Genomic DNA, 26,422 nt, shown 5'->3' with positions numbered 1-26,422 from the left:
GCAACTGTTGTCGATAACGTCGAGTTAGTGCATCTGTAGTCCGGTAGCAAGAGTAAGGGCATACTAACCTCTCGGAACGGCCTTACGAGGGACAGATGCATTCATCAAGCAGCATGGGACTGCCTGCCGGTCTATACATATTATCTGCCCTGAACTAGCGTCCCGCCTTGCATTGTTTACTGTCGTCGGCCTGGCTTGGCTGTCGGCAGGCTGCACCCGACTGTGTTGTTGTGCGACGTGGTAGTTGTCACAGAAACAACCGCTTGATCTCCGTTTTGGGTCGCGTATGTAACCACGCCGGTGTGTTGCGCCCTACAACGTGTTGACACGCCTTCGATCTGGGTCAAGCGCTAGCAAAGGATCCTGGACAGTGATCTGATGTGGGCCTTGTCCGTGGATATAAGCCTCATTCTGACCTCATACCAATGGCTGAGATTTGTTCCTGGAGACTGTTTCAGTTTAATCTCGCTTTTCTATAGCAACTCGCCAGTCTTACACGAATTCGATATTCGTTTGCGGAGTTAACCTTTGTTGGGTGTCACTTCACTTAAGATTGCAAGATTTTGTGGAATTTTGATATCTCCAAACTGCAATAGTCTCCTAACGGTTCTTCAGTCTTCAGGCAATTTGTCTTATGTACTATTAGTGGTTTTGTTACGGAGTACTCTCTAAAATTGATAACCGGATATCGAAATCAACTAAATCCGGATCCGAATCTGGAACCAAGCCCTGTGTCAGTCTCGACACTAAACCGGCCCTGTGTGACAGCAGGGATCAACACACAAAATCCAACAATGCCACCCAATACAGCTTGCCAACACACAAAACTTCACCTCACAACATCTCCCCACGCTGCCGAAGCGGGTTACACTCATCCAACCCGCTCAGCTCTCTCCAAGGCCGCCACAACTGCCCGCAAAATAACAAGTCACAACCCTCCACCAACAACTTTCCCAGCACCTCTGGTCCTTCCCGATGACGACCTCTCCCTTGATCCAAAATATCCGCCACAGTCTTTACTAAGCTGGAAGCGGTTAAAGGCGCGAAATGCCATAACTTCACTTCGTAATAAAATTTACTATTTAAACTTACCAGTTCGCTCCTCAGATTCCCCAGAGTTCCAAAGTTGGGCGACCCCAATAGACCCGGAAACCAAATCTCAGATTCATGGGCCTCCTAGTCCCCTATGGAAAGATGTAGTAGACTACCTTTCCGCCTTCTTCCATCCCTTAGAACTAGTGGAATACCCTTCCATAACTACAATCTCGAAATGGTCTTCAAAATCTCAGCACCTAGTTCTATCTACTTCTTCATCTCGTAGCGGCGTTCAACTCCGTACCAGGCCCTCTCCAGACGGTCCGGAGTCGTCGTGTTACACTCATCAGTTGAGTTTATTGGATATTCTCGATTTTGCAATTGAGATTTTACCCGAGGATGCATATGCAATCATCGTTTTCACACATCACGATTTATACGAAAGCGATGAGGACGATTTTTGTATCGGTCGAGCATTTGGTGGAAGTAGAGTATGCGTTGTAAGTTCGGCACGCTATCATCCTTTCTCAGAGGAGTTGGCCGGGGTCGGTAGTGAGGAATTTGGCGGTAAAAGGCACGATTGGCCTGGCAGTCACTGTGCAGAGTTTGTTCAAAAGATGTGCCAGGAATCCGAGGGACCGGCTAGAAAAACAAAGAAAGCGAAAACTACATCAGCCCCGGAAGCTGAAGGGGCAAAAATAAACCAGTCTTTGGAAAACACGCCGATGTATAGGGCTATTACAGCGCATAGATCAGAAAATCCTGACGGTGTCAAGCATCGCGAATATTTAAGAGCCATCTGGTTGTCTCGACTATGCAAAACAGCTTCTCACGAGCTACTTCATTGCTTTGGGCTTGATCATTGCGTATACTACGCATGTATGATGCAAGGCACGACGAGTATTTTAGAAGATACACGACAGCCGTTCTATCTATGTCCCATTGATCAAGCCAAGTTAAAAGAAGCGCTTTCAGGCAAAAATGAAAATATTGGAAAGTTATCGAAAGATGAATGGGAATTAGAGTGGTGTGGTAGAATGAAGGTTTTTTGTGGTGAGATTGTCACTCGCGACATATCAATGGGATGGAGACCTATAATAGCTTGGTTAGAAGGAAGAATCGAAGAACTCGGAGATCAAGATGGAGCAGATGAAGTAGATGGAACCGAGGGAACGAAGGAAGACCCAATAGAAGTAGAGTGAACAGTATCTCAGCATCTACGGTAATTACAATCTCGGGCAAAACTTTAATACCCTAGCTGCTCGGGGTTGAATAACTACCGAGCTCTATGCACTCGTCATAAGTTGCAAACGCCTCCCTTGGCATGAGCAAATTATTACGAGTGTAGTGTACCGTGGTAGTCGCTTTTCGTATCCATCTAATATATGTAAACGTTATCTACCAACACCATGGTTGCAGTGGGTCTAGCCGAACCATATCCCTCCTACCCACCATATTCCCCAAATCCGGTTCATGCTGGAGATTATATATCATTATGATTAATAATTAACAATTTGAGCATCTTTCAAGGCTAATCATCCTGTGGTCGCTTCTACTCACTATCATGTCCCAACTTTAATATCCTAACAAAAAAAAACTCTAATTGTATCAAGAAGCTTCGAGAGCGGCAGCCCTTCGCACTTCGGACGTTTGAGTCACAAAACACCACGCCTAAGTGACTAGCTCCTCCAGATATCCTATCTGCACCCTGTTCTAGATGTCTATAGATCTCTTACTACCGATACAAGTGTTTGTAAGCAGTATCCACTCCCATAAGCCGGATTTGTCACTTCGGAGACTTCTTCGGAAATTAAGTTGTAAGGCCAGCAAAATCTATATCGACAAACACCGTCTACATACCTAACTTATAATCCTATAAATACAGCTCCGATGGAGTGTAACCCCAATCTACATCATCAATCATACTAAAATCGTCCCGAAAACCATCCGTATACTACCAATATTACAAATTATATAAATACCACAAACCCCACCCACCATGGCGTCCAAAACCCTCTTCGATACAATCATAATCGGCGGCGGCCCGGGCGGTTTAAGCACTGCACTCGGTCTCTGCCGCCAATCTCGTACCTGTCTAGTCATCAGTCACAAAGTTTTCCGCAACGATGGTATAGAAGCGTCACATGCTGTTCTTGGACATGACCATACCCATCCTCAAGAGATATGGGCCAAAGCCCGACAACAGATAGACCGTTATGGAACAGCATCCTATGCGGAAGATGAGATCGTATCTGCAAAGCAAGAAGAACTGCCGCAGTGGAACGGCCATAAGGGGTTTTCGGTCAAGAGCAAAAGTGGCCAGAGCTGGCTAGGGAAAACTTTAGTGCTCGCTATGGGCGTTAAGGATGTTTTCCCGGCGATAGAAGGTTATAAAGAGAACTGGCCGCGGAATATCTATCAGTGCTTGTTTTGCGACGGATGGGAGAGAAAGGATTCCGAGAAGGCTGTGCTAGCAGCGCCAATGGGGAATGGAATGATAGCCTCCATGATGGCTAGCATGTCCCTAGGAATGAACAAAGAAAAGAACAACGACGGATCATCGAAAGTCACTATTCTAACAGACGGCCCTTTCAGTCTCGAAACAGCAAATTTCGAACCGTCTGTTGTAAAACAGTTAAAAGCCGTAATGGCTCGAGGTGTCAAAATCGACCAGCGAAAAGTTGTTGCACTCGAAGACTCCAGTCCAACAGAAGGAGTAAACGTGCGGCTCCAAGACGAAAACGGACAAGAGGAAAAGGTTCACTTCGGATTCATCGTGCATAAACCTAGAACTGAACTAAATGGCCAGGGTATAATCCAGGAATTGGGAGTGGAGACGGAAAAAACACCACACGGAGATGCAATCAAAGTTATTGCACCCTTCCAGGGCACAAACATCCCCGGTCTCTTTGCAGCAGGGGATAGTGGAGCTCAGTTGACGCATGTAACCACTGCTATGGTATCAGGCGTTAGTGCTGCCGGCGGTATTGTGCACTACTTGAATGGATTGGATGATGGAGACGCCCTCGCCGCGGCGGGCTTGGAATAGAGGATTTCTTGGATTGCAGCTTGTCTTGTCCCCAGACATGAAAGGATTAATTTGCAGCCCTTGCATATAAGAATATACAATTCCGTGGCTGTAAATTTAGGATTCATGTATTCATAGTCTTTCAATGTCGCTTTTTACTTATGTACCTAGGGAATTATTGATATAAGTATTTATCAAAATGTGTACATGGAGGGTCAAGGAAAGCTCGTAGTCAAACCTTGCAGTCGTGATGCATGTGTATCATATTGCATATTAGCCCGTGGAACCGATGTTAAGTAACTCCAAAATCAAAGATAAGGACTTTCTCCACTCCAAAATCAAAAAATCGAGGCTATTGGAGTTGGAATCCGGTTTTGGAGAATATGGTACTTTTCACACTGAATCCCACACCTATGTTACCGTATAATAAAATACTAGAAACAATTATAATTGAGGTCAAAAACCGACGAAACGAAGTTAATTGAACCTGGTATTGATTTTTAACATTTCTACGACTAATCTAAAGACAAGGTAGACAATATGGATCGCCTCAGCCTCACTGCTAGCATCATTGCATTGCTGACAAAGATATCGAAGAAGTCATCTCAGAATTGAAGGACTTGCAGGACATATTGACACAATTCCGTGCTGTCCTGCCAGAAAATGATCAGTCGAAAACCCCAGAAGTCGCTAGCGTATATAACACCTTGGACTAGCCAAGGTCCCCTTTCAAAAGGGGGCTTCAAAACCCGATTTAAATGGCCGTTGGATAAGGGGATCATCTAGGAGAAATTAGGGAGACTTCAAAAGCAAAAGGCGACGTTTAATCTATTTTTACACTGCAGCAAGGGGAACTCATGGTTGAGCAATCAAGTGATACTAAAAGTTTCATCAACAAAGTCGAGGAGGGTCGTCAAACTAAAACATATTGAATTGGTATAATTATACAAAACGAGCGACCCAGAGCCAAATCATAAAACTTCTCGAAAATAGTATGAGCCTAGACCTGTAGTTGGGTTTTCCAGCTCGAAAGTTTCAAATCTTGGGCTTGTCAAGCCGGTCAATCATTATGGATCCATGGAATCCCCGGGGCCGGGAAAACTATCATATACCCCACAATGATGGAGTGTATAAAGAAAATAAGCCCCCCGTTGACTATATAATTTATTATTATTATTGCGAATTCTCAGACAACAAAAGGCAAAGATTTGGGGGTTCCTTCGACATGCGATTTATCAACTCCTCGAAGGGGATCCTAGCGCGAGGATTGTTCCGCCTTGTAAGCGGCGATCGAAGGCAGGGACTCCGAAATATTTAAAGCTATAATTGATTCGAGGAAGTTGGATATACAGGGCCTACAGCATTGCAATAATCTCTATATTGTCTTGTTCAGGAAGGAGCTTGATATGGCAAATATTCTGATTTCAGATCGCGCATTCCTTGGTGCATTTGGAATATGGAAGGAAAACCCGTGGTTTCTGAGAACTATGCTAGAAATAAATCCAAACGTCAACGCTCATAGTATTCATAATGATAAGAAAAGCGCATTACGCATGGCGATTGATAGTAGCGACGAAGAAGTGGTTCGATTAGTCGTAGCAAAGGACCCCTACATTAGTGCCCTATTAGGGTTAACAATATTAATGGCTGGGGCCGATATGAATGCCATCGGTGAAACCTTGGTACCGCCCTCCATATAGCAGCCAGACGCCATGACTGTCAACAAGTCGCCATTTTACTGCAGCACGGAGCAAAGTTAGATGTCATATCACCGAGGTATGATGGTACAATTCAAGCCACCGCGGAATGCCTCGCATCTGAGGCTTTGAGCGTTCAAGCGATGGAATTGCTGCATAGCCATGGAGCGTTAATTCATACAACTGGAGGAGAATATAGAAACGCACTACAGGCGACGGCGGCGGTAGATAATCTAGAAGGGTTAAAGCGGCTCCTTGACCATGGAGCTGACCAAAATATAAAAGGCCTAGAAGGGACCGCGGTCTAAGCTGCATTTAGGAAAGGGAATTGGTCGGTTATTTCATACCTTGAACAGCGATATGGCCGAACTCTTTGACCAGAGAATGACTGGTCAGATCTACAGAGATTCCTTAGGCCCTTATGGAGTCAGTGGCAGCGCAGTACGTGGGAGAATTCAGGCTCCCTGGGCGCTAAATATTGAACGATCCCTGATTCAAATCAGTCAGTAGCCCTCGGACGTGTAGTGCTCCTTTTTTTCACTTCCTTTTTTTCACCATGATCAGTGCCTATGTAGGATTTTTAACGCGAGGTTCGAGTTCTAGAAAATCCGGTCGACCAGGGCCTTATAAAGAATCCCAGTTCTTTGTGCGAGACTAAGGCCTCTGTACTATGTGACGCCTAGAAAGGAGACTGGCTGAGACTATGTCGGATATTCTGAAATTAATCAGCTTTTTCTATTATATCGCACCTAACCTTTCCCTTCATGTAAGTTGTCAGGGCTGCCTTGACAATCACTTTCTCAAGTAGATACATCCTAGCTATATACAAACCAACGCAGGTAAACCCTGCTAGAATGCAATAATGAAACATTTCCACCCAACCATCCTTACCTTAAATTACAATCATAAATTATTTTGTTTCTTGAATTCATCCCATGCCTCGTTGAGAGTACTGAATACCGCTGCAGCAAGCATGGTCTGCTCCACTGTGGCATCTTGTGAAATCTGTAAATGAAGAGTTAGTTTAGCTTAAGATAGTTCAAGGTAAAGGAAGCTTGGTTATGTATGTTCTGACCTTGTCAGGGTGCACTTTGGCAATACCCTTCATGTATGCAATTTTGACTTTGTTCGGCATCACAAGCTCATGCATTCCCACTTTCTTCCACCCGCTGCCTTCCCATAGCACAGTATCTAGACTCGCAATCAAAGCACGCAGATTCGTTTCTTTACCACCCTTCCACGCCAAAAGCCGGGCTTCGACAGAATCGTGAAGTGCCAATTTCTCGGCATCAGCTCTTTCTGCAGCTTCGTTAGCGTCTTTTAGACGCTTGACAGCTTGTGTGACCTGCGCAGCAACCGGCTTTGATGGGGCCCTCGGTGGTGGTTTCTTCGTTGGGACCGCTCGGGGTTTGGGGGGGGCCTTTGGAGCAAGAGCCTTTTCACACCTTGCTTTTCCAGTACTGGCAGAAGCCCCACCTACTCCATTTTCAAGGGCAAGGCTCCAGATAGCAGCTGCGTCCGACCACCTTTCCAAATGTTCAAGTGCCTCGGCCTTTCGAGTGATGGCTTTCCCCCAAGTTTCCTTTAGGTCCTTTGTCGTCCCGTCTCCCATGTCGAACGTCTCGCCAACCCCCTTGCCGCTGCCTATTCCTGTGATGGCAGCGTCACAATCTTCTAAGGCCGCTTTTGAGTCCCCGAGTTTGATATGGACAATCGCCCGATTTGTGAGAATTAGGTAGTGAAGAGGATGAGACGGCGGAATAGGGGATAAAGATGAACTATAATGAGTTAGAGCTGACGGGTAATCTCCACGCTTGAAAGCTTCTGTGCCAGCGGTTCTCGAGTTCGTTGAGTTCGCGAGAGCTACTTGAGATATCGATGGGATCTGCCGATTGACGCGAGGGACTGGCACCGGAGCTGGTTTGGATTGAGGGATAGGGTTCGGCTTCTGCTGGGAAAATGGGTTGCTCGAGCGAGATGGTGATGAAGTTTGTGGAGGCTGAGAGGCCCTAGGCTGCGAGGCTTTAGGCTGCGAGTTTGATGCACCGAACAGTAGATCCCCTTCAGTGATCTGTGGTTTTGGCGGAGGTGCTGGTGCAGCGGCAGGCTTGCGCCGTCGGGAAGGGCTAATATACACCTGCTCGCTTTCTGTGGCTTCCCGAGTGATTCTTGACCTTCTAGTATCGACTGGAGGTCCAGGTTTCTGCTCGGACTCAAGACGCCTCTCTCGCTCCTCTCTTGCCTGTTGTCTTCGGTGCTGCTCTTCTGCAAACTCTTCTTCTTCCCGAGACATTGGCATGCGTTCTCTATGTGAGCGAGGAGACGGTTTCCCTTTCCTCGGATCCCCCATATCGAGCATCATAGCTTCATCCGTTTGGCGTGTCTCCTGTCTTCTGCCTGAACTGCTTCTTTGCTCCCTCTGGGCTTCTTTCATCCATTTTGGTGTATTGTCATTAGGGTTATCGTCTTGGAAATCATTTATCGCCTGTGTAACTTTTTTCTTGCTTGTCGCCCACAAACTTCCCGCAGATTTCAATAGGTTTCCACCAATCTCTTGCGCAAAAGCTGCGACGTCTTGCATTTCTCCTTGACCTTGCCATGTCGGCCGCGTACTCCCTTGCTTTTCTCGAGTCTGCCGACGGTTCGACCCGGCGAATTCATCTTCGCCCATCCTTCTATGACTAGGACCTTGGTTCTTCGGCTTAGGCTTTCCATGAGCCTCATTCAATAAATAGTCTATTGCACCACGCACATCAAGGCCTGTATCGGTTTGTGCCAAGGCTCGTTTTGCATCTTCAACTGAGAACCCCATATCCAATAGCTCAGCTATTGCCGGGTCTCGAGGGTCTTTGCCAGGGGGCGGCGTTCGGGCCACGCTGTGCAGCTCCTCGACGTTTTCAGGCCGTCGCGAAGGACGCGCAGGTTTTGGAGGAGGTGACGGCGATTTCCGCCTGACTTCTGATACAGGTTTGCCCAACAGCCCAAGGATATCGTCGTCATCGTCGGCAGGAGGCGCTTGTGGTCGCTGAGAGTGTAAATTACCGCCAAAACTGTCTAAGCTAAAGGGGTCATCGTTGGTAATAGATACCGTGGAAGAATTGTTCAGTTGGCTTCGATAAGGTTGAGGACTAGGAGTAAGTCTGCTGGGCATTGGTGAAGGCGTCTGCGCTGGCGGCGTAGCAGAAGGAGGAGGGAAATGGCTGGCCCTGTTGACCTTGGTATCTGCTGAGAATCCAGCAAGCAGGTCTGCTTCCTCTGGATCAATTCGCGCTGGAGTTGAAGTACCGGACCGCCCATGAGGGCCAACCCCTAAGGACCCAAGAGAATCCAATCCACTGAACTGTTGGTCTAGCTTCTGCTGCTTTAGATGGTCTGCCTTCAACCGGTCTTCCTGTAGCTTCTTCTGTTGTTCCAGCAAGCTCATGTTACCCATATTGCCAGATTTTTTAGCTCCAAAGCTAACCAAGGAGGAGAAGCTATCCATGCCATTGGTGCCACCAGCAACGGGCGGCGAGGTTCGAGAGCCGTCATCTCGGAGGTTCCCGGCCGTAGGCGGTTTAGTGGATGCCGGCCTACTTGGGGTCGTGGATTGGGGTGTGAGCGAAGGCGACGAGCGGAATGATGTGTAATTTCCAGGTGCAAGTGACGGTGTGGCAGCGAATGGGGACTGCTTTGTGGCAGGGTTAGCGGACGATGTCCAGTTAAGCCCAGCAAGGTCATCCATTGCCCGGATCCCGTTGGTGAAAGGAACAGTGGCGAGCTGTAGCACCCGAAAAAGTTCTAGCGAAAGATAACGAAAGCTCGATATCTGTTCCCAGATGATGTCGCGATGACCGATGAGAGGGAATGAAGTGGATGGAGTGAATGATGGAACGTTGGTTGCAAGAGCATTTCAGCCAGCTAAGCACAACTGTTGCCACAGCTGTTTGCCAACACACAGTCGACTGACTGCCTCAAATCGTGGGCCGGGCTGGCGTTGGATCGCAGGGACAGAAACAGAAGTGAAGACAAATGAGAAGATAAAAAGACACGAAAGACAGAGGTAATAAGAAAGGGTTTATATCGTACTGTACATGCACATTAGGAGTAAAGTAAAGGTAACAACAGGGAGAAATTAATATATAACTGAGGTGTGCAAGCGATGCACAATGCTGACCAGCGGAATCCTATCTAAACGCCTCGGTATATGCAAAACAACAGAAGAATCAAAGATCCAGAAGACGTCTTACCCTACCAGGGCTTCCAGCTTGCTTTGTTTGAGGCACGGAAGGTTCGGTGGACCTGAAGTCGTCAGTCGCGTAATGATACATCTCCAGAAGAACAAAAAAAAAAAAAAAAGAAGAAGTAACTCCATCCCAATCTCTCTATCGCCATAGTCGCACAGACCCCAACGTCGAGGCTAATGTTAGTTCGGTCAAAATCAAGCTATATAGAGGGATTTTGATTCAATCTCTCAACCATGCTCGCTTTTTCTCTTCCTTTTTCAACCTAGTTTTTTCCCTGAATGCCTTGACTTCCTTCTTTGTAAGCTTCTTGGCCTGTCGCTCTGCCTTCAAACTTCTACCATCGTGACAATTGGCTGCAGCATCGACGTCAAAATAGATTTCCATCTGTCGTTTGGCCCGGCTCTCGTCGGTGTGTCGTTCAGTGCCAGGGCCGTTTTGGAATTTTCCTGTGAATCTATTGAATGCAGCATGAACAACATATGGGTCTATTGTTGGTGAGGGAGTTCTCTCTGGCCGTTGAGCATATGAAGCTGTGGGATCATAATCGCCATGAACGGCGGGGTCATATCCTGTATATGGTATAGATCTTTCGGGCTCCACATTTTCTGTCGGGGCCGATTCGACCTCGGTCGGAGGAACACGAGGGTTTGTCCACGTCGTTTCGCCAGTGTGATGATTGTAGAAGTAATATTGTCCAGCACTAGGGTCCCATATAGCTTCCCAGCCATCCGATGGCGGTTCTTCCGGTGGAGGGCCAGGCGGTAGAGGGGGAAGTTCACCCTCTTCTGCCTCCTCCTCCTCCTCCTGTTCTTCTTCTTCTTCCCCCTCTTCTCTTTCTTCTTCTTCTCCCTCTTCTTCGTTTTCCTGCCTTGACGGTAGATCCTTAGCCGAGCCGTTATTAGGGCTATCCTCCAACAGTTGCTTACTAGCCGGTAGGGCGGACTTTTCGACTTTCAAATCAGTTTTATTGGATTCCAAAGTATCAGAGGTGGTTTCCGAATTGTGGCCACGTGATTCTTTCGAAGATGGTGATTCGGGCCGCCGCCTCTTTCGCGACGGCTCGTCAACGGGCGGTGTCGGAGATCGAGTTCGAGCCAGCGGCTTGGAAGGCGATTTAGGGCCCTCGGAGCCATTCTGCTCATCCAGTGAAGGGACGGGTGAAGTTGTACTAGATGTCATGGCGGTTTGTACCTGGTATTAAGAGAGGGTTGGTTGTCGGTCGATGGCGATGAGAGAAGAGAGATGCTTGCTTGGTTCCCAAAACGTGTGGTTGGTAGCTGCTACTATAATCACGTGACCTTGAAATTTAGTGCTTTGCGCCGCCAAAAAAAAAAAAATTTACTTCCATAACTTTTATTGATCATCTCTCCTCATCCCTACGCATTACTACCACCACAACCACAACCATCTCAAAGCTCCCCTCCTCGATAGCATAGCGTAAACTAAAACTGCCATATTTACGGCCTTGCGTTTACAACTATCGCCAGAATGCATCTTATGTACACTCTCGATTCGAAAGGAAACCGCGTCTACACACTAAGAAAGGTTTCGCACGGAGAAGTCACCAAAAGCGCTCACCCAGCAAGGTTTTCACCGGATGACAAGTATTCAAGGTACGAATGGCCTCAATAGAACGGTATTTTCTTTAGCAATTGCTGATAGGGAAATCATTTCAGACATCGTGTGACTCTGAAGAAACGCTTCGGTATGCTGTTGACGCAGCAAGGTACAGCCTCATACGCTTAACCCAATGGCTTTGGATAGTCATGCTGACAAACTTGTTTAACAGAAAACTGGAAGACGATGTAACACCTTTCGGCAAAATGTGGGGCCCACAGTCAATTCGATGTACGATACTCGTTGGTTCTAGTAGGAGCATCATGTTTCAGAGCTGCACTCGAACAACAGATTTTTTGGTGGAGATGACATCCTTTTAGTTCACTCAATCCTTCTTTATTCCATCTCCCTTCTCAACATCCCAATTATGATGGCACACAACGGCGTTTGAGGAGAATATTTGTTTTGTTGGGAATATAATCCTGCTTTCTCCTGCATATATATATATTTGCATCTAGTTCCTAGAGCACTGGAGCTATCTAATGCACATGACTTTTCAAACTAAGAACTTTTATTTACTTAAGGGTATCTGTCGTATCGTCATTAATTTTATATATAGTGTGGGTGTGGGTGTAGCGTAGTGTTTGAAGGCTCTTGGATTGCTGTAAATCTAAACCCTACTTACCCCCTCTCTTTGGAGCATTAACATTCTTTCCCGCCCCAATTTTGGGGTTTCCACCGTGCCCGAGCCGTTCACCGGTAAGTAAGCCTGGTAGGTAATCCATATCCATCAAGTCTCTTTCTTTATATCTTTTACTATCCTTGAGAGCCTTCTCATATTCCCTCTGGTCCTCAGAAAGGACAACATTCTCACGCACACCCTTCATACTCGCCGTTCCGTGCTGAGGTTTAGCCAAACTATACACATTCCCTCTATTATTCCACTGCCAGTTTTTCTTCAGATGGATTCGAAAGACTCCTCGAGCATCAGTCGAGCAAGTTACTTTGGCTAATGTAGGTTGACCGCATGACGGGCAAAACTGCCGTGACATTTCCCTGCAAACTTTGAAGCAAGCGTGGCAGCGAAGAACATGTGATTTAACTGACGTAATCCTACTCATCGTCGTTGGAGAGAAAAGGTGGATATGAAGCTGTAAGAGAACGTTCTGCATTGCAAAATCGGTAGTACAGCAGGCCGTCATAATTTGGCTAGTCGATTTAGCAGGTTTTGAGACGGTGCCATCGGAAATAAGGTGAACAGCAAGATTTTCCGGAGTAATCCAGTCGTCTTCAGACTCACTTGTGATCTCTGGTTCTATTTCTTCGATAGTTTGCGGTTCGGGTTGCGATTCTAGGGAAAGGGCTTCCAAAGCTTGGGTGGTAGCAGATACTTCTATCGGAGCAGGCTGGGACTCCGTGACAATAGCAGGCTGGGTCTCTGTAACAACAGCAGACTGGAGCTCTGTGGTAATAGCAGACTTTGATGCATTTTTTCTGGGAACAGAGCTAGAGGGAGTTGGCTTCTTATTCTTCCGAGATGTCGGTATCGTCGTCCATCCGGATCCTTCGTCGCCGTCCCCTTGTATTTCTCTAGTTTCACTCTCGATTTGATTGTCAATTCGGTCGCCGCTCGACGCCTTCTCTCTGTCGCCTCGACGTCTATTCTTCTTTGCTCTACCATTCTTCCTCGCATTGTTTTCTTCTTCCTTCTTTTTCAACCGTTTTTCAAATTCTTCGACACCACCAACCTTCTCACATTCGACCTCATACGTCAATGCAAGCACCTGCAAATCAGTTGCGCCAAGGACGCCATAGTCGCCTGTCTTCTTCGCAAATTGGGAAATATATCTTATACTCTCCGGTTTTGGAGAACGATATTTTAGAAACGGCGCCCAAAGTGTTTCAAAGCGAGAACGGGTAGCTGCATCGCGGATTTCAGAAACGACGGACGGAAGGGTAACGAGGTTTCCAGCTTTGGCGAGAAGGGATTGAGGTGAGCAAACATTCTTGATGATGGGACCCGTATCAAGAATTAGGGTATCGATTTCATGCTGATTAGCATTTTCGAAAGACGACGCTTGTTTGGGAGTGTCTGTAGTCATATCGTATGTTGGTGATGAGATGGATAGAGAAAAGAGTATCGACGCAGAAATTTTTGTGGTAGACATATATCTTCGTTTAGCTTGACATGCACCAACACATTAACCACCACAAATTCCTCTCCATCCTATACAAGAACCTCTTTTGGACTGGTCTCGAATCTAGCGTCGGCCCAATCCAGCATATCAAATCTACGATTCATCCTCGACACCTGTCCAGCACCTACAGGCTTGGATGCTGTGTTATATTGCTTTTCCAATACAATGATTGATGACTAGTTGAAACATACATGTGAGTCCATTCTCTTCAGCATTATAGGGCACAGCAGGAAAAAATTTCTGACGTGATGATACAATAGTCTAAGGAACCATCCTTCGAAGCTCAGATGCTATGATAGGTTCGAAAATAAGCTTTTGAACCAATGCAAGGTCATCTAGCTCATGAGACCTACATTTTGTACCGACAGCATCCAATCAAAAATCAATCGACATCCAGGGCGATTGATGCAAAGAAGCTCCAAATGAGTTATGAAATCGGTATCGTTCTGGGAACGAAAGATGTCCCGTCCTCGGTGAGGTCCGAAACGCGAGACCATTATTGGCGGGTGGGGCATATTCAGAAAGGACTATCTGAACCTGGATACTACGGGATTGATCCCACGGTGGTCTGGGATCGCTCCGTATGCAACGCCCACAGACAGCTAATGAAATTTGAACCCCTCCCTGCGCTGCGATATCTCGACTAAAAAGGAAGTCTGCCGATTGTGGTGCTGCGTTTGACGACCGATATCGAGCTGCTAGGCCACAGTCGGACATTGTGCGAATTGCCCTATATGTAACTTAGGGAGCCACTCCTTTGGCTGCTATCATCGGCACGATCGTGCAACTATTCTACTGCCCAGGTTGTGAAGCCAGCTGTCGTCTTGCGTTTCGGCCACATGAAGAAGTGCTTCAGAATCGACAATCCCGCCTCCGCGAATCGGGTTGGCCATCACTGTGCAACTTAACTAAGCCACTGCACAATTGATGCCAATCTCATGTTTCCGAAATGCATATTGGCTTTTGGATGAATAGAATACATCTCTCCGGGTGCTTGTATGGAGTGAGGTGCATGCTTGTGTGAACTAAATCCCTGGCTCTGCTAGGGGTTCTGCTCATTTTTGCGTTTTTGCAGCCGGTTCGCCTGAATATAACCTCCGCGAACAGTTGAATCCCGCGAAAACTACGCAACTCTAGTCATTAATACACGGAGCCTGAACCCAAGTGCGTTCTAAAAAACAAAAACAGAAACAAACAAAAAAACTCAAGCTTTTGTGTGACGTGGAAGGGAAAAACTCTACTTGGATTTATGGCTACCCCTCTTCTGCCAGACTATCTTGGGCTTTGACTGAGGTGGTCTGCCAAAGTACTTAAATGTCGACTTCTCCCTTCGATGTGCAGGCGCCAGGCGTACTAGTCGCGAACGAACCATCGTCCAAGGCAACTTAACAACACGACTGTCAGGCCGCCTAAAACCTTCCCAATTTTCAGCCCCTAGTTTAGGCGTTGACCTACTATGTAAACCCCGTATTTTTTTTTCTTTTGGAGACATAGCGGTCAGTATTATCTAAATTGAGAATCAACTTCACAAATGATTTTAATCAGCAGGTAACTCTCCAGTTTATGAAAGCGGACTTAGGGAAATTCAACTTCCTACAAAAACGAACTTTGGACTGATAGTTGCTGATTTTTAGGGGATTTGGGCATGGAAGCATTATTGACTCTTGCCAAAGCATACTCAAAGACTACAATGCTCTTGTCTGTTTTATCCAATATGTTGGATGAGGCTCTGCATTTTGGCAATACCAGCCAAATGCACACCGCGTAGACTTTCCACTCCAGCATTCGGGACCAGCACGGATATTCGAATCCCTGGCTGTAGAAGCATGCTTCGAGCAGAGGAATGTGGATCATGGGGCACCCAAAACCTTGTCCTATCTTGAAGACGTTATCGCAGAAGAGTTCCGCTCAAAACCCTAGCTTGTTCGCTCGTTCGGTACTCTGTTGGATATGGTACACAACAGCGATACTTTATGAGGAACCCCCGAAGTACAACAACATTCGGATACATTTCAAACAAGGATATGCCCAAAGACTGCAGATGATTTGAGTCTTGGAAAGAAAACAAAATGGGATTATTTGAGTCATCGGGCCGAATTCCCGTTACATTTCCCGTGTACAACAGTCAGTAACTCCTGCAACAGAGCCAACATTCGTGCATGCAGCTAGCTATCCTTTTGAGCGAGCTGTGTCTAGTACATCTTCGCTCCGAAGCGACGCAGTGCACGGGCAGCCCCTCACCGTCCCCCACTTTGAAAAACACACCTTATCGATACTGTTGGCTAATCCACTTTGGCTCCCCAGCAGTGACATCGGCGTACGGATGATCACATGTAGCAATCTCCCGACAAATAAAAAGCGGACAGATGTTCCCGTACAGCAGCTGGGCCGTGAGTCCTATCCCAGCCTCGGAGATGTCGTGTCTTTTTTTGTATGGAATCGACTGCCACCGGGGTTTGGGGATTGATTCTGCTGCATGAATATTAAACGTCAACCAAAAGGTGCAGCTCTACGAGATACCTCGTAGGACCCAGCCTCGGAGTCTTGGGCGAAACTAAAGTGGTGTGAAGGAGGGGGGATAAGAGCCATATTGCGTATTCCCGGATGCTAGTTGCCTTTATCTGCAGCCGTCGGCATGTTGGGCTTGGATTCTCGTCTGAAAAGTCCCAAAACTTAACATTTTGCCCCGTTGGTTCTTCGAGGTGGTGTCACAAACAAAATGCAATGTGGACGAACTCTGCAGAAAAGGCATACACCTTCCTCCAACCAATTAAGTGTGACGATTGATGCGGCTCTGCTGTCCCGAGGAATTGGGAGGGCGAGTTCGTCGACAGTTCGGATTGGGCACTCGAGTAGACGAAGTTGTGGGGTGATGCGAGTCTATAAAAACGGGCCCTCAAACCGTTCAATCTTGTCTTCGGATTATCATCAGAGCCAGATTCCTCTACAACCACCACCGTGGACAGCCTCATCTTCATTCTATTGGAGCACCTTTTTATTGCCATCATGGTATTATTACCTTCTTATCGTGTGTTCATACACAACCCGTAGGCGATAGGATTCGCTAACAAGTTATGTTGTATATATAGGATGATTACTTGATTTCATGGAATCTAATAGATGCTGAGGGGCGGATCATTAACCACCCTCAGCGAAACTACCCGTTAGGGCATAACATGTGGTTTAAGAACTACCGCTTAACGCGACTCAAAGATAGCGACGTTGAAAGGCTTCCCGATCTGCGATATGTTTCATCTACCATAATGAAAATGGTCGTAGATCCCGCATCGGATGGAAGGAATGTCTTTCGATACAAGGGTAAACAAAACCCAATGGACGGCCGTACCCCTTGGTCCTATCTGCAATGGTATCCCGATGGCCGAGCTGGGCAGGTCCCACATCATATATTGATGCGATTTGGAGCAAATGCTCCAACCGGCCACTCTATTCGGAGGCCTGGTCTTGGTTGCCCAAGACCAATTCGATACCTCCTACATCGGACAGATCTACTTGATCCGGACGAAGACCCAGATACTCATCATGAAATCTGCTTCTTTGACGTCCCAGTTGGGATTTTTTTGGGGAATGGTGGGGTTGAGGTCTCTCGACCGCTGGTGGGTCGTACCATCGCTTATCCATGATGGAGACTGGTTGAAGACAGATCCGCCGCGCCCTGGAAGCTTTGACCCTACTCCATATCAGCCAGTCAACGGTGCGTATACACAGACATATACATATATGTATATCTATTTTCATTTTCTGTGAATATGTGCTAATTTAGTATCTATACAGCGACGCTACCTCGTGGAGTTTACCTCAAGATCCGTATCGCTGTAGTGTGGAATAGACCCGAGCTTCATCACTCGTATTTTCGGTTCTGGCCCCGCGGTGAAATACATATTGATGATGCAACAGATGATGATGAACATCGGGCTGACGAAGATAGCGACAATGACGACGACAACTTCAGCCCTGGCCCAGACCAAGGGGGCGAGCAGGCTGACTCCGGTGAGATGCAGATGGTAATGTATAATTCTCGATCACACGAGGAGCAGAGTGTTTCACGTGGTGGCCGTCACAAAATCTCCAAATTGTTCAGACATCACAACGACAACGACCGAGGGTACTATGGGTCACCACCTTATGAGGATGTCAGAATGATGTCGCCCCCGCCTCATGAAAACTACGTCCCAGTACCCCCCCGTAGACATAATACAGCAGAGGAATTCATGGGAACACCAACTCCGCCCTCAATTCCGGAGAGCCTCAGACTAGAGCAATTGTACATCAGCGAAGAGAAGCTCGGGCCACGCTACCTCATTTTGGACCAATCGAAAGACGATCAAAAGGACTTATTACGGCGGGGAACTGGGCTCGGCCTTAACAACCTACCATCATCGATAGAAGAAGACCTATTACCCGAAATGCAAAGGCACCGAAAGGGTGGCTCTCGTAGCCACTACCGTGATTTTGACCATCGGGGATACACCAGGGATGCTCCTGGAGAGCGTATAAAAAATCCCGAGGAGGATGATGAGTTTTACGAGAATGAATATTCCGACGATGAGTACTCTGAGCACGGCCATCCAACACAGCCCAGAAGGGATCATCCTGTTGCTCCTGGCATGGGATATGAATATCCCCATAGTGAGGTATATCACCAAAATATACCACATGATGCTCCTAGAGAGCATTGGGGCTACGTGCAACATCATCAGGATCCTCGGCGCCGTCGGAAATCAGAATACTCTCGACATACTGAAGAGGAAGAAAGTTTTGATGAGAGCGTGGGCAGCCCGCAGGCATACATCACGTCAAGATATCCCGAGCACGGGGAAAGATATTACGAAAGGCAAGTAGTCGAGGAAGTTGGAAGTTATAATTGCCGAGATTCGTCTCCAGGCCTGGGTTATAGAAATCCGGATGACGAGAGCGGAGCAGCAATTCTGGTCGCTCGCGAGGAAGATGAAGAGCGCCAGCGCCGACGCCGCAAGAAGAGCGCATACCAGGAATCATACTATCGGGAATGATAGGATAGGATTCCTAAATTGTCTAATTTCACTTTTTTCTTAAACTGACGACCCCTTTTTTGTTCTCATGCCTCTATTGACTTTGCTTCAGTTTTCGTTTTATATCCTTTCCGTCCTATGAGAGTTATCATTCAGTTTTTTTATTTTCTGGTGGGCGGGACGGCCTATAATGACCCCGACATGAGTAATGATTTCACGACAGACAATTAACGGCCTTTTCTTTGGTGGCGTTCTATGCTAGTTCATTATCCCCGCACTTGATCGATTCAGTTTCTTTCCTTGTCGTCGGATTTGCGACCGGGTTCTCGTCGCATTATATATTTAAATAGCTTTTTATACAGATATCATTTCTCACATAGCCAATATATACATGAATATCCCTTGATGTGGACATTTCCCTTTACTTTCTCTTCTGTTTCTTAGATCCCTTGGCTGTCCTGCCTGCCAATCTCTTGAATCTGGCTTCAACCTTCTTCTCGAACGAACTTGTCAAGCGTCTCCATCTCATCTTATTCCTCTTCGGTATCGAAACGGGATTTTCCTCGATGTACTTCCCAAGTCGCCAACCTGAAGGTTTAACAAAGTAACTTCCAGGGCGTTTCTCGACAGTAGTAATATCCAGATTTATTTCTCCAGCAGCCTTCCTCTCCAAATGTGCAACTTCTTCCGGCGACATCTTAACTTGAACCAAACCCAATAATCTAGTCCTCGCAGCATTTGGTGGTTTTGGGAGCTTTTGGTTCTCTTCGACTGCTATCCCGATGAACTTTCGCTTTGGCTGATTAGGATCAAGGTAGTGGCGTACGAAGCCAGGACACAGTGCATAGAGAGTGTGATCCCGGCCCATGCCGACGTTTTCTCCGGGGAACCATTGTGTTCCTCGTTGACGGAATAGAATCATGCCTTTACGGACTCGTTCACCTATAGTAATAAGAATAAAAATCCATTAGCTACCTGATATCCAATTGGATTTACTATAGGCAAAAAAAGGGTAAAACCAACATACCTCCAGCCTTCTTAGCACCCAATCTTCGACCAGCAGAGTCTCCAGGACCATTCGCAGCACCAGAAGTCTTATGAGTGGCATATCTGATAAATGTGAGAATAGGCGATTGGTATCGAGTACAAGTCGGATGAAGGATTGAAGACGGCGTCGGCTTTGGAGTTAGAGAATATCGAAGAGAGGATATCGACCGCGCCACAACGGGTGTGACGGGTGACGGCGGCATTTTTAAAGATGGCAGAGAGCAATCGTCGTCGTCGACGTTTTGGTCGAATTCGTCTTGAAGTTCTTCGGATAACGAAAGTTTTGGTGTTTGCGCAAGGCTGTGGCGCGGAGGGACGGATAATACGCGGGGCTTTGGGTATTCCTTGGCACTAAGAACAGCTCCACGGTCTGCGATAGCTGGCCTCAAGCGTCGCTGTTATATTTATAACTTTCTACTTGATTGACAAACATTGTAATTTATCTCTATACGACATTTCACAAAAAAAAAAAAACTAATTCCAAGAGAACTGATTTCGCAATTGAACCGATAAGTTAAACCGATTATTTTTCTGATTTAAACTGCACGTATACGAACGAAAAGTCGGTACATTTCACATACAAGAATGGCTCGTTCGCCAGTTCTATCGATACTATTACTACTGATAGCGCCACTCCTCGTCGCTGCTCAATTCGGTGGCGGTTTTTTCGAACATCTATTCCAAGGCGGTCATGATGGACATCACCAGCAGAGACATCAGGATGTAGGGTCGGATAGTTCATGGTACCGGCAGACATACGCTCAAGGTAAGCATTTATTGCTAGATCTAGATTGATCTTTCGTTCAGTCTTTGCAATAGTACAAGTAGCTAACTGCTATGTATTTCGCCGTCTATAGCTCACTGCAGCAAATATCTCTGCCCTGGGACCCTCTCCTGTGTCGATCGAGCGACTCATTGTCCCTGTGCCTTTCCGAATAACGAAGTCAAGTTCGAACTGTCGGACGGTTCTGCGATCTGTGTCAGCAAGACTGGGAAACCCAACAGTGTCACCAAGAAGATTGAATTGGCTCGGAAGGGATTATTGTAGTCCATCCCGGTCGTCTGCAGTTTTGAGTACGATTGGAATCAAGGAAGGACTTTAATGCAGAAGGTTCTTATATATCTTCACAGTGTGTTTCCGACAAATGATAGAGGGTAGGGTCTATACGAATGATCCTGGGTGTGCATCAGCAAGAGGAGTTTTTTGAGGAGGCATATTCGTTATTGTATGTACGATATTGATGTATCCCGGCAGCAAATATTAACAAAAGTCGTAATATAATTGTTACAAAGCAAGCATCAGATGCTGTGAATAGCAGTGATATCTCATTCGGAGCCTAGTCTAGGATTAGGGTGTCAAAATATAGAAGGATGTCTGTAATGTCAGTAAAGTACCCTGCAGTGCCGTAGAAGGTTAGTGTGATTGTAATCCAAGAACTTTCAATGGCGGCTCGCCAAATTTTTCTTTCCTTCAACCCACACACAAATTTCCTCCAACCACTACAACCACCGCTCCAAACCATTACAAACATCACTGCTGCTGCAAAACAGTCTACAGGAAAGGTACCCCTCGTCGCTGTAGACGTCATATCGCAGCCTTCTGTTCAGCCTTCATAAAAGTGGAGCCATCGGGTTTTGCCATATTGTCCTACCGAGACCCTTTCGGTGTGACTGTAGCCACAATGGTCTGCTTATAGGTTTGTCGCACCACCCATCCATCCATCCATCCATTGTGATTCACCTTTCCGATTGCTCTCCGACGGTTTCCTTCACTTCCTGCTATGATGACAATCTTTTTCTCAATGCCTAGATGATTGACGCGAGTTTCTCCGTCATGTACCATGCTGGCTTGACTTACATCTTTTACAAGATAGACTACAACGGTATCTGATTGCAAAGAAAATTTGATATTTCATATATTGAATTCTTCTTTTGGAAGGTCTTTTTTTTTTTTTTTTTTTCAATTTCTCAGCATCAAGTCTTAAAGGGCCTCCGACTAACCGATTCTAAAGCTTTTCTAGAACATCAGGATATTTAAATCCAAGTTTTCTTTTCCTTTTGCAGTGAAATCATGGCTGACACGTCGGCCAATGGTGCAGCGACGGCAGCTGCTACCGCCGCTATTGGATCTCCGTTGAATAAACCTCCACATTCGGCGAAGCCGAAACGGCCTAATTATAATGTTATCCATGCAGACCCACTACCGGTCGTGCTGTATCACTCTCCAACGTTGATACCCCATAATCCTATATCTCTATTACATCATCTTTATCTTTACTTCTTCCCTCCGGTTCAATCTCACAAAGTCACATACATCGGTGTCTTCTCCCCGGTTACAATGTCCGTCGAGATCAGGGATCCTACTGCGGTATTGGACCTATGGAATAAGGGGTTCTGGGGTAAAGGTAGCTTGAGCAGGAGTGAGCCTACATGGCTTAACCGGGAGATGCGACGATTGGGTGATACCCAAGTTGGGGAGACGTCCGAAGAAATCACCCGACGTAGACGAGACCAGAGAAAAGAGATGAAAAAGGAGAGGGCAAGGAAGGAGAAAGAAGAACTGCAAAAGATTAAAGAGGCTGAGGCGAAGAATAATGAGGACACTGGATCTGTATCGAATGGGAAACCTATCATTGCAGATTCAAAGGTCGTTGTGGAGCTTGAGACGGAGATAAAGGGACTTGATGAGACTGTCACTGAACCCTCCCATCCGAGCGTACCCACCGAGGAGGCAGGGTTGCCCACACCTCCACCGTCGTCTGACGAACTCAATACTTCCGACGGCGAGTCGAAAACGGACATTGTGAACATTGGGTCCGAGACCCTACCCGTCTCAGTTCCGCCTACCTCTGATTCGCCACCTGCTCAACCCGCAAAGGTCGTCCGCTTCGATAGCAATACCTCAACAAAGGAGATTCCAGTTGAGAAGAAGGTTATTGTTCAGAATCAGGAACACTTGCAATTGATGCTTTCGGAGGCCTTTTTCCTGGCGTACGCTCTGGGTGTACTCTCCGTGACTACGGCAGATTCTCCCAAGCCATTATCTCTCCCAGAGATCTTCAAGCTCTTTCTGCGCCACTCGATTTTCCCACCGCTTCCTGAATCTTCCATATCCCTGACAAACTTCAACCCCGATAACTCCTTCCTGATCAACTATGTGGTTTATCATCACTTCCGATCGCTCGGTTGGGTCGTTAAGTCTGGTGTGAAGTTTTCAGTTGACTATCTCCTTTACAAACGCGGCCCAGTGTTCTCGCACGCTGAGTTTGCTATTCTGATAATACCCAGCTACAGTCGCTGGGAAGGAAAAGAGGAAAACGTCGGAAGAGAGTGGTACTGGTTGCATAGTATCACTCGTGTGAATAGTCAGGTAAAAAAGACTGTTGTGCTGGTGTACGTCGATGTTCCAACGGCCGATGAAGTAAAAGGCTGGGATTGCGAAACGGATGGGTTGAAGACAGTTCTTGGGAAGTATAGGATCAGAGAAGTGGCGCTTAGAAGATGGATCCCAGGGAGGAATAGAGAGTGATGTAGCATCCTCATGATGTCTTCATACTCTATCTTTTTTCGTTGGCCGGCGTTCTCTTTTTTGTGAATCTATGTCGGGTTGGATTTGGTGTTTGGGTGTCGCTTTGGGAATGGATATTCGATTTCATGGCTGGAAAATTGAACGCTTCTCTTGATACCTCTTGGGTTTTGTATATAGGTCATCCACCAATGGAAAAAAAAAGCTAATGAACTACAATGCAATGCATTAATCGAAAGCCTTTGCGTTAGAGCCGCATCCCCGCTTGGACCCCTAAAGAAATTAGGAAGATACGTGGATCTGTAGTTCTTTGAGTGGGTCTAGACTGGGCTTAGTATTGAGTCCGAAGCACTCTAGATCTACTACGAAGCCCCTTTCTGAAATTTAATTGAAGCATCGCGAATATAGATTATATGGTATTTTGCACCTGTGGACTATTTAGTATTTCAATAGGTATTTACTGAAAACTTCATGCAAAGATTCCAGGGCTCCCGAATCTTCTTACTCCTACATGACGCATCTGGAATATCTTGACTTTGCATTCAGCATCTTCTTATCCAAGTTTCGATCCCTTCAAGATCCCATTTCCTAATACAGAATCCAACAAAGCATGGCGCCCGTAGCCCGCCTTCCCAAAAGCTGGAGCGCCCGCGACCCCAAATCCGAAGCAGACCTCTGGAACCTCTTCGACCAAAAATCCAAGCAAGGGAACCCCACTTCCCTCGCCCACCTCTCCACAATCCATTTCCAAACCCACCACCGACCTCTTCGTATAGCACTAGATCAAGACTCCTGGAACTATGGCCTAACCCGCCAGCAAGAACGTCAAATCCAAAAATCCCAACGTAAAGCCTTCAAAAAGCAAATTCAAAAATCCCAATCCCAGATATGGTTTACCCAAAAATACACCCCTGTGCCCAAAAGACCTCATCTCTTCCATCGAGAAATCAACGTTTTGACCCGTTTGATGGGTTATATAGCTCTAGGGGTCGAGTTTTATGTAATACTCCCCTCACCGTTGGATCGTGAGGATGTAGGTGATTTGGGGGATAGGTATAAACATGCTAATGGGAAGATACATATGTGGTTTAGAATTTTGGGGGATTTGGGGGTTAGGTTTCATGCTGCGGCGAATCCGGTTGTGGAGTGTGTGCATATGATGGAAGAGGGGGTTGTAGATGCGGTTTGGACCAATAATCCAGATGTTTTAGTCTATTGTGGGGATAAAGCAGCGATTATTAGGGATTTTGAGGAGAGCGAGGAAGAGGTTAGAGTATATCGAATGGAGCAGTTAAGAAGAGAAGTTAGTTGGACAGAGACTGTATTCATTCATACACTTGTTCGAAGTGGGTGTAGGATAGCAGATATTCAGGGGATGATAAACACGAATAACCTTTTACACGATACATTGCCTCAAATAGGTAAGAGACTATTTATTTATAAATCGAATAGAGCATTCAATTATGTGTTTCTGGCTTTGCGAGCTCACCCTTCGTATACACTTATACGTGAACAGCGATAAATATTTGCAACTGCTCGAGTCAGAAGGAAGTCGACGACTGGTTCCAGCGTGACATATCCCCATATATCACCGATTCAAATATCTCTAGGAAACCCAACTATAACACTCTCGAGGATTGCTTCAATTATTCTGTTGCAAACAGTAATCTCTTCACTACGTCCAAAGAAGCACGGCTATTCCGAGAAAGAAGTCACGCAAGAATGCAAGAGATTAACGAAACACGTGCCGATGCCCTCGACTTCTACAACTCCAATTTGGCAGACAGAGTTCGCAGACTATGGGAGTATTCTCGTGATACATTTTCCATAAAGGCCATCCAATTCCTTAACCTAATGGGTGGAGTTCTGCTTGCAAGAAGGCTTAGTTGTGGGAATTTCAATCCTACCCTGGTTTCTAGTGTTGAAGAAGGGGTTGCCGGTGTAGATCACAGGGTAGCAAGAGTTACTATCAAGATAGAAAGGGAACCGATATTATGGAATTTGAGGCTGAAGATGCCGGCGGAAAACCTTGCTGGGTTGGTATTAAATCTGGTAGTATTGAAGACTCTTTTGTGGGAAGTTGAAAACTGCAATGCGGAAGATACACCATCCAAAGAGGATACATCACATCACAATGTGAAATTAAAGCGAAAGAAAAGAACCCGAGCAAGAAATAAGAAAACAAAATGATCTGATGCCTTTATGGAGTTTTCTAGCGAAGGAAAGGACATTGATATTCTGCAAATGCGGTGAAACCATCATTACAACGCATCATCATGTTGGATTTTTTCAAGCTGCTTTTTGGAAGATCTTATGCATTGTTCAATTATCGTCAGGCGTCTAGGCTACCAGCGAAAATTTGGACTTTCGAGTTTTTGTAGGTACTGGTGTTATTTGAATTGTTTTACTTGGGCTGGCTGTTCTCCTTGGTTTCAAAATCTCGGGCAGAATTCTTGTTCCATATTTTTACAACTGATCATGATTGCACTGCACTGGGGGCTTTACCACTACCACATAATTAAAGCTATCCGAGAGGCGGGTTCTTGAACCGAACTGGAATCTAAAAAATGCCCGAATCTGGAATTTTAAACAATAGATACTCGAGAATCTTCAAAAGGCACCTGATGATCATACACGAGCCTTGATCCACACCTGCAGCGCGCGCGGTAAACACCGAATATTACGAATGTATGTAAGTTTGAGTATATAAATATATATGCGGGTCGTAATGCGCAGTTCTCGGGCCAGGCCATATTTCGACCAAGCAGTGTAACACTAGTAGGAATGAATGATAGGCACGCATGCATAAAGAACACCACATCCCATTCGCTCGATTTAAAGGGCCGAATCGGATGCGATCCCAATCTATACTTCTACCTGCAGCTCATGTACAACTCCAACAATTTAACAAAAAACTTCTTCAAGCAAGTTTTTTCACTGCATGAGTTATCGCCGTCTCACTCGTGCATGATCGAAGATTCTGCTTGTTATATTAATTACATATTAAAATACGAGGCAGGGAAAGTTTGGACTCGAAACTTGTCTGGCAGCCGATTGGGGTTGAAAACACCTTTTCACAGGGATGCGGCCGAGACCTAG

General features: G+C 46.2%; 11 protein-coding genes across 11 annotated transcripts; 7 read left to right on the top strand and 4 right to left on the bottom strand.

Moving 5' to 3' along the window:
• Positions 1-794: 794 nt before the first annotated feature.
• On the top strand, positions 795-2,237 carry AOL_s00054g258 (uncharacterized protein; the record flags this gene model as incomplete). The annotated part of the gene is made up of 1 exon (XM_011121574.1): positions 795-2,237. The coding sequence occupies one exon, from the start codon at positions 795-797 to the stop codon at positions 2,235-2,237; it is 1,443 nt and encodes a 480-aa protein (XP_011119876.1).
• A 797-nt stretch (positions 2,238-3,034) lies between these two features.
• AOL_s00054g257 (uncharacterized protein) lies at positions 3,035-4,084 on the top strand (the record flags this gene model as incomplete). Its single annotated transcript, XM_011121573.1, has 1 exon — positions 3,035-4,084. One exon carries the CDS (start codon positions 3,035-3,037, stop codon positions 4,082-4,084), a length of 1,050 nt encoding a protein of 349 aa, XP_011119875.1.
• Positions 4,085-6,663: 2,579 nt separating this feature from the next.
• On the bottom strand, positions 6,664-9,484 carry AOL_s00054g256 (uncharacterized protein; the record flags this gene model as incomplete). Its single annotated transcript, XM_011121572.1, has 2 exons — positions 6,664-6,765; positions 6,836-9,484. The coding sequence occupies 2 exons, from the start codon at positions 9,482-9,484 to the stop codon at positions 6,664-6,666; spliced, it is 2,751 nt and encodes a 916-aa protein (XP_011119874.1).
• Positions 9,485-10,205: 721 nt separating this feature from the next.
• Positions 10,206-11,165, bottom strand: AOL_s00054g255 (uncharacterized protein; the record flags this gene model as incomplete). Its single annotated transcript, XM_011121571.1, has 1 exon — positions 10,206-11,165. The coding sequence occupies one exon, from the start codon at positions 11,163-11,165 to the stop codon at positions 10,206-10,208; it is 960 nt and encodes a 319-aa protein (XP_011119873.1).
• A 309-nt stretch (positions 11,166-11,474) lies between these two features.
• Positions 11,475-11,732, top strand: AOL_s00054g254 (uncharacterized protein; the record flags this gene model as incomplete). The annotated part of the gene is made up of 2 exons (XM_011121570.1): positions 11,475-11,599; positions 11,663-11,732. The coding sequence occupies 2 exons, from the start codon at positions 11,475-11,477 to the stop codon at positions 11,730-11,732; spliced, it is 195 nt and encodes a 64-aa protein (XP_011119872.1).
• Positions 11,733-12,220: 488 nt separating this feature from the next.
• On the bottom strand, positions 12,221-13,645 carry AOL_s00054g253 (uncharacterized protein; the record flags this gene model as incomplete). Its single annotated transcript, XM_011121569.1, has 1 exon — positions 12,221-13,645. One exon carries the CDS (start codon positions 13,643-13,645, stop codon positions 12,221-12,223), a length of 1,425 nt encoding a protein of 474 aa, XP_011119871.1.
• A 3,522-nt stretch (positions 13,646-17,167) lies between these two features.
• Positions 17,168-18,771, top strand: AOL_s00054g252 (uncharacterized protein; the record flags this gene model as incomplete). The annotated part of the gene is made up of 2 exons (XM_011121568.1): positions 17,168-17,453; positions 17,534-18,771. 2 exons carry the CDS (start codon positions 17,168-17,170, stop codon positions 18,769-18,771), a joined length of 1,524 nt encoding a protein of 507 aa, XP_011119870.1.
• A 400-nt stretch (positions 18,772-19,171) lies between these two features.
• On the bottom strand, positions 19,172-20,000 carry AOL_s00054g251 (uncharacterized protein; the record flags this gene model as incomplete). Its single annotated transcript, XM_011121567.1, has 2 exons — positions 19,172-19,692; positions 19,778-20,000. The coding sequence occupies 2 exons, from the start codon at positions 19,998-20,000 to the stop codon at positions 19,172-19,174; spliced, it is 744 nt and encodes a 247-aa protein (XP_011119869.1).
• Positions 20,001-20,382: 382 nt separating this feature from the next.
• On the top strand, positions 20,383-20,845 carry AOL_s00054g250 (uncharacterized protein; the record flags this gene model as incomplete). Its single annotated transcript, XM_011121566.1, has 2 exons — positions 20,383-20,563; positions 20,655-20,845. 2 exons carry the CDS (start codon positions 20,383-20,385, stop codon positions 20,843-20,845), a joined length of 372 nt encoding a protein of 123 aa, XP_011119868.1.
• Positions 20,846-21,868: 1,023 nt separating this feature from the next.
• Positions 21,869-23,326, top strand: AOL_s00054g249 (uncharacterized protein; the record flags this gene model as incomplete). Its single annotated transcript, XM_011121565.1, has 1 exon — positions 21,869-23,326. One exon carries the CDS (start codon positions 21,869-21,871, stop codon positions 23,324-23,326), a length of 1,458 nt encoding a protein of 485 aa, XP_011119867.1.
• Positions 23,327-23,933: 607 nt separating this feature from the next.
• AOL_s00054g248 (uncharacterized protein) lies at positions 23,934-25,513 on the top strand (the record flags this gene model as incomplete). Its single annotated transcript, XM_011121564.1, has 2 exons — positions 23,934-24,744; positions 24,840-25,513. 2 exons carry the CDS (start codon positions 23,934-23,936, stop codon positions 25,511-25,513), a joined length of 1,485 nt encoding a protein of 494 aa, XP_011119866.1.
• Between the last annotated feature and the right edge of the window lie 909 nt (positions 25,514-26,422).

Source organism: Orbilia oligospora, assembly GCF_000225545.1.
Source record: "Orbilia oligospora ATCC 24927 unplaced genomic scaffold scaffold00054, whole genome shotgun sequence".
Taxonomy (NCBI): domain Eukaryota; kingdom Fungi; phylum Ascomycota; class Orbiliomycetes; order Orbiliales; family Orbiliaceae; genus Orbilia; species Orbilia oligospora.
This window is presented reverse-complemented; position numbering and strand designations above follow the sequence as displayed.